The 5,185-nt window shown below is 38.5% G+C and overlaps 1 protein-coding gene across 1 annotated transcript; it reads left to right on the forward strand.

The window, feature by feature from the left end:
- The first annotated feature begins 3,163 nt into the window (after positions 1 to 3,163).
- Positions 3,164 to 4,117, forward strand: LOC118713196 (olfactory receptor 2D2). Its single transcript, XM_036427598.1, has one exon. It carries the CDS (start codon positions 3,164 to 3,166, stop codon positions 4,115 to 4,117), a length of 954 nt encoding a protein of 317 aa, XP_036283491.1.
- Positions 4,118 to 5,185: the final 1,068 nt, after the last annotated feature.

A 5,185-nucleotide genomic window follows, 5' to 3' on the forward strand; every position in this document is an offset into this window, starting at 1 on the left:
AAAAAATCAATAAAAAAATATATTTAAAAAAATAAATTGGGAGCAGTCAGGGATGTAGTCTTCTAATATTGTACTCCCAGGGTCAGTGAGCATTCCTACCATCTGACAGGTCACAAGTCACACTCATCTCTGACTCACTCATTGTGTTCCTGATATTTTGACTTAGGTTAAATCACCTCAAAAACATGTGCTGGACACTTATTCCATGCCATTCCATTGATCATATTTGCTGTGAATAAAGATGAGTGAGGTATGGTTGCTGCTCTTGAATATCTTATAGTAACAGAGAAAGAAAATAATTTCAACATAATTTGTTAAGAGCTATGATAGAGGTAAGTACATCATGTTGTAAATACATTTATGAATCTAGAATATATTTGTTTGTTTTTTTGTGTGAATGTATGTACTTTTGTGTGTCTATTCTATAGTACATATGCTGGAGATAGGGGGTAGTGGGGGATGGCTAAGAAGGCTTAGAAATCAGCAGTATCCTGTAGTTGCCCTTTGACTAAGTTAACCACCAACTTGGGCAACACTTAAAACTTTGGGACAAGTGTTTAGTGTTATTCTCTATATCTTTTCATCAAAAGTGAAACCATTATTTGTTTACCATTTAATTTTTTCTGAGATCTAAACACATAATTGTTACAATTTCACTAAATTCTACTCTGGGAAGGGTGTGAACTATAGCAGGAGCAGTAAGAGACCTGAGCTGAACCATAACCTGAAGACTTTATGAACTAACCAGACAGTACTTTCATATCAGCTATTTAAAAATAGACTATATTTCCTACTCGAAACAATTCTATATTACTTTTATTTGTAATTGTTAGACCATACAGATCACTTGGTCCAGTACATTCATTCATTCAACCAGTGTTTGCTGGGAATCTAGAGAACACACTGGCACTGGGGATAAACTGTGACTGTAGTTTGGTCCTTCCTACCTGAGAGTCATTGGCCTCAGAAGCTAGGTCTTTTGTTTATATCCCAAGGAAATGCTTGGCCGAACACATTTACTCAACAAATAAGGTGACTGAATATTCAAAGTGTGATGTATGTTCAGTGAATATGATGCTAACACTATGCAGAGATGTCATTGTTCATATTAGCATTTTATTTATTCATTTATTATTTCAATGATAAATTGAAATATTTCATCATTTTAACTCACAGACGCATCCAAATGCCTAAGACTCCAATATCACTATATAGAGTGTAACTGTCTTTTTTTTTTTTTTGAGAAAATTCCTGGCAATTCCATGAGCCCAATAGTTCTTAACTTGGAATTCAGGGACTTCTTTAATTTAGCTGTGAATGTTATTTACACTAAAGTAAATTTAAAATGTCCTTCTTGTTTTATAGTATCTAGCACTATAGTATGCATGGCTTTAGCACCAGTGGAAATCAGAGGTATATTTATATCACATTGCAGTTGTTGAAGATATCTCAAAATATCATTTAAGTTCATCATTTTTAAATTAAGGTGATTATTAGACCCATCACAACATTTAAAAAATTAATGATTTGAAGAAGCACATGTATTATTATATAACATATTTGTTTTCTAAAGTTATTTGATGACTATATTTAATGTAATAGTTTTTGACAATCCTATACATTCTATTTTTATGTATATACGTGTGTGTATGTGTATATATATATATGTATGCATTTGATGTATTTAAAACGTTATTTTGAAGTATTTTATTAGAAAGATAAAGGAGTTGATAGTCCTCATGTAGAGCCTTAAAATTAAGACTTTAAATTAAATTTTCTTTTACTCTTTTTGGAGAGGCCCTATGATATTTTATTATTATTCCCAAATTCTTAAATTTTTAGACAAGCTTTTAAAACAACATTTTATTTGTTTTATTTAATTAATGATAATTTATTTAACAAAGCTCTATGCTATGTCTCATAAAGAACACAAAAACGAAAGACATAGACACAATTTTCAAAGGAGTTTGTCATTTCTGGGAGGAGTAGACAGATAATATCAGGCAGGGAGAGATGGTGAGCTGGAGGTTGCAGATCAGTGCTATGTAGTCTGAAAAATAGCCATGTTGGTGGCTTAGCATATAAATTATGTCATGACTAGAGGCCCAGTGCACAAAATTCATGCATGGGGGGGAGGGGGATGTCCCTCAGCCTGGCCTGTACTCTCTTCAATCTGGGACCCCTTGGGAAATGTCTGACTGCTGGTTTAGGCCAAAACCCTGTGGGCCTAAACCAGCAATTGGACATCCCTCTCACAGTCTGGGTCTGCTGGCTCCTAACCACTTGCCTGCCTGGTTGCTCCTAACTGCTTCTGCCTGCCAACCTGACTGCTCCTTAACTGCTCCCCTGCTGGCCATCTTGTGACAGCCATCTTGTGGTAGCCATCTGGTGGTGGCCATCTTGCAACAACATCGTGGCCATCTTGTGATGATGTCATGTGAGGGCATGATACCACCTAGGCTTTTATTATATAGAATGGTGTGTCTGTTATTTTGGAAGTTCACTGATATTTGGGAGCTTTAGCTGAAGGTGAGGAAAGACTTTCCAAAGAGATTATGGTACACTATGCAGAGTTACCTCTTGGTTTCCCAGCTTTTTCAAAACAGGTCTCTAAGACAAAAGTCAGTTCTGCAGGGTACTTTGGCTTTGTTTGATTTCTTATGCCTTCATGAATACCCATTCAAGAAAGGGACAACAGAAACAATTGTATAACCAAAGACTTAAAAATAATTGCACCAACATGAGATGAGAGAGGTTTGGTAAGAGCAACACAAGACTCAAAAGCTCTAGTTAATAATAAAGTGAAATTAAATAGCATGACTTTATACATTAATTCAATCTGTCTTTTTGTTATTAGATATGTGATATTCAGAATAAAGAAGATGATTTGGATCTAGTCTACACTTGTCAGATGACACTAAAAATGAACGCACCAACTTATAAAGTATTAAGTCTTGCAAAATTGAAAATGTTCCAACCAAAACAGCACGATCACCTAAAATCCTTATAAAGAGGATTCTTGAAATGGTTGGTAGTGATTGGGGGAAAATTTAATTATATATGTTATAGGTTACATACACCAACTCTGAATTACATATTTTTATAGGTTACACACACCTATGTTTAGCATGTAGTGATTTCATACTAAAAAAGGAGATAAACCATGAGTCAGACAAATCAGACACAGGTGACAGAATTCTTCCTTCTGGGGCTCTCTGACAACCCGCACACCCAGCAGCTGCTATTCATCTTATTCCTGGGTGTCTATCTGGCCACTGTGCTTGGAAATGTGCTTCTCCTGACACTTGTTCAGGTTGACTCCCTGCTTCACACACCCATGTATTTTTTTCTCTGCAATTTATCTCTGGCGGACCTCTGTTTCTCTACCAACATCGTTCCTCAGGCCCTAGTCCACCTGCTATCCAGGAAAAAAGTCATTTCATTCACACGTTGTGCAGCTCAGCTTCTACTCTTCTTTATTTTTGGGTGTACACAGTGTGCCCTTCTGGCAGTGATGTCCTGGGACCGGTATGTGGCCATCTGTAACCCTTTGCATTACCCCAGCATCATGACTTGGAAGATGTGTGTCCAGTTGGCTGTGGGATCATGGGCCAGTGGCATTCTGGTATCTGTGGTGGATGCCACCTTCACCCTAAGACTACCCTACAGAGGCAGCAATAGTATTGCTCATTTCTTTTGTGAGGCACCTGCCCTGTTGATCCTGGCATCCACAGATACCTGGACTTCAGAGATGGCCATTTTCCTCATGGGGGTTGTGATTCTCCTCACCCCTGTCTCCCTAATTCTGGTATCCTACGGCCACATCATAGTGACTGTGGTCAGGATAAAGTCAGCTGCAGGGCGGCTCAAGGCATTCTCTACTTGTGGCTCCCACCTCACAGTGGTCATCCTTTTTTATGGATCAGCAATTGTCACTTACATGACACCAAAGTCTTCCAAAGAACAGGAAAAACTGGTGTCTGTGTTCTACACCATGGTCACCCCCATGCTTAATCCCCTCATCTACAGCCTGCGGAACAAGGACATGAAGGGAGCTCTGAGGAAAATGATCACAAGGAGTCTCCCACACAGGCTTGGAGTTTGCCACTGGCAGTGAGACCCTCCTACCTTCCTACTTGGAAGACTTGCTGAGTAGTTTTCTTAGCAAGACTAGAACATGCTATGAGTCTCATCCTTGGGCCTTATCTAGGGATCCACCCTCCATCCTTCACCCAGCACTTCCTCTGTGGAAGAAGGACAGTAATTCATGGAGCAATCAGAAGAAGGGCCTTCCTTCTGGTTAGTTTTTTAGCATCTAAGAGTTAGGAAATCCCCTGAGAAAGATCCACATTTTTATAAACCATGGAACTGAAAGGAGGCAGCAATAGAATTTGGGGAACCAGCTAGTATTGTAAGAAATATTAATCATGCTCTGTTAACCATGATGGTTTTATTCTGATTGAAGAAAGCACATTCTATCCTGGCTGGAGCTGACCTGGAGCAGCAGCCGTTCCTCCCATTTGGAGCTGCCTGTTATAATGGAAAGATTAACAACTTTGTTGTAGAAACCAGAATAGCCAGTCCTTAAGATCCTGTCTTTTTTGCACACCTGCAGGCCTTTGCAAACTTCCAGCCTGCTTACTTGTTAATTGCCCACCTGGCACTTCCTTTGGCTATTTCTGCACTTAACCCCAGCTCTTAAATATCACAAAACTCTTTAAAGACTCATAGTTCTTTTGCATATTGTAAACTGCCCTTTTGCCTACTCTTCCTTTGTAGTTCTACCTATATAAACAATTGGCTTATGGGGAGCTGCAGAGCAGATTTCTGTGGCTGACCTGCTGCTCTCCCATGCTGCTGGCAGTACTGGAATAAACACTCATATGATTCAAACCTGTCTCTGCTTATTTGGCTCAAGGCAGCATGAACCGATTGTTTGTCTGGTTACAGAACCTATGAAATCTATCTTTTTAAATTATGCTATATATTAATACTTAATCTCAGAAACTACTCCAATAATTTTACATTTTGATATTTCTGTGCCATATCAAATAATCAATAAATTAACCAACATTACTTAATCATTTACAGTGAGCTAGATGCTACATGTATGTGTCCATGCACATATGCATGTATATATATGTGGGGGATGGGCAAAGTAGGTTTACAGTTGTTAATACAAGAA

The sequence above is a fragment of the Pipistrellus kuhlii genome, unplaced genomic scaffold, assembly GCF_014108245.1.
Source record: "Pipistrellus kuhlii isolate mPipKuh1 unplaced genomic scaffold, mPipKuh1.p scaffold_m20_p_9, whole genome shotgun sequence".
Classification (NCBI taxonomy): domain Eukaryota; kingdom Metazoa; phylum Chordata; class Mammalia; order Chiroptera; family Vespertilionidae; genus Pipistrellus; species Pipistrellus kuhlii.

Bases quoted from the DNA above. Each gene is read 5' to 3' on its own strand.
- LOC118713196 (XM_036427598.1), top strand. From the start codon at position 3,164: ATGAGTCAGACAAATCAGACACAGGTGACAGAATTCTTCCTTCTGGGG.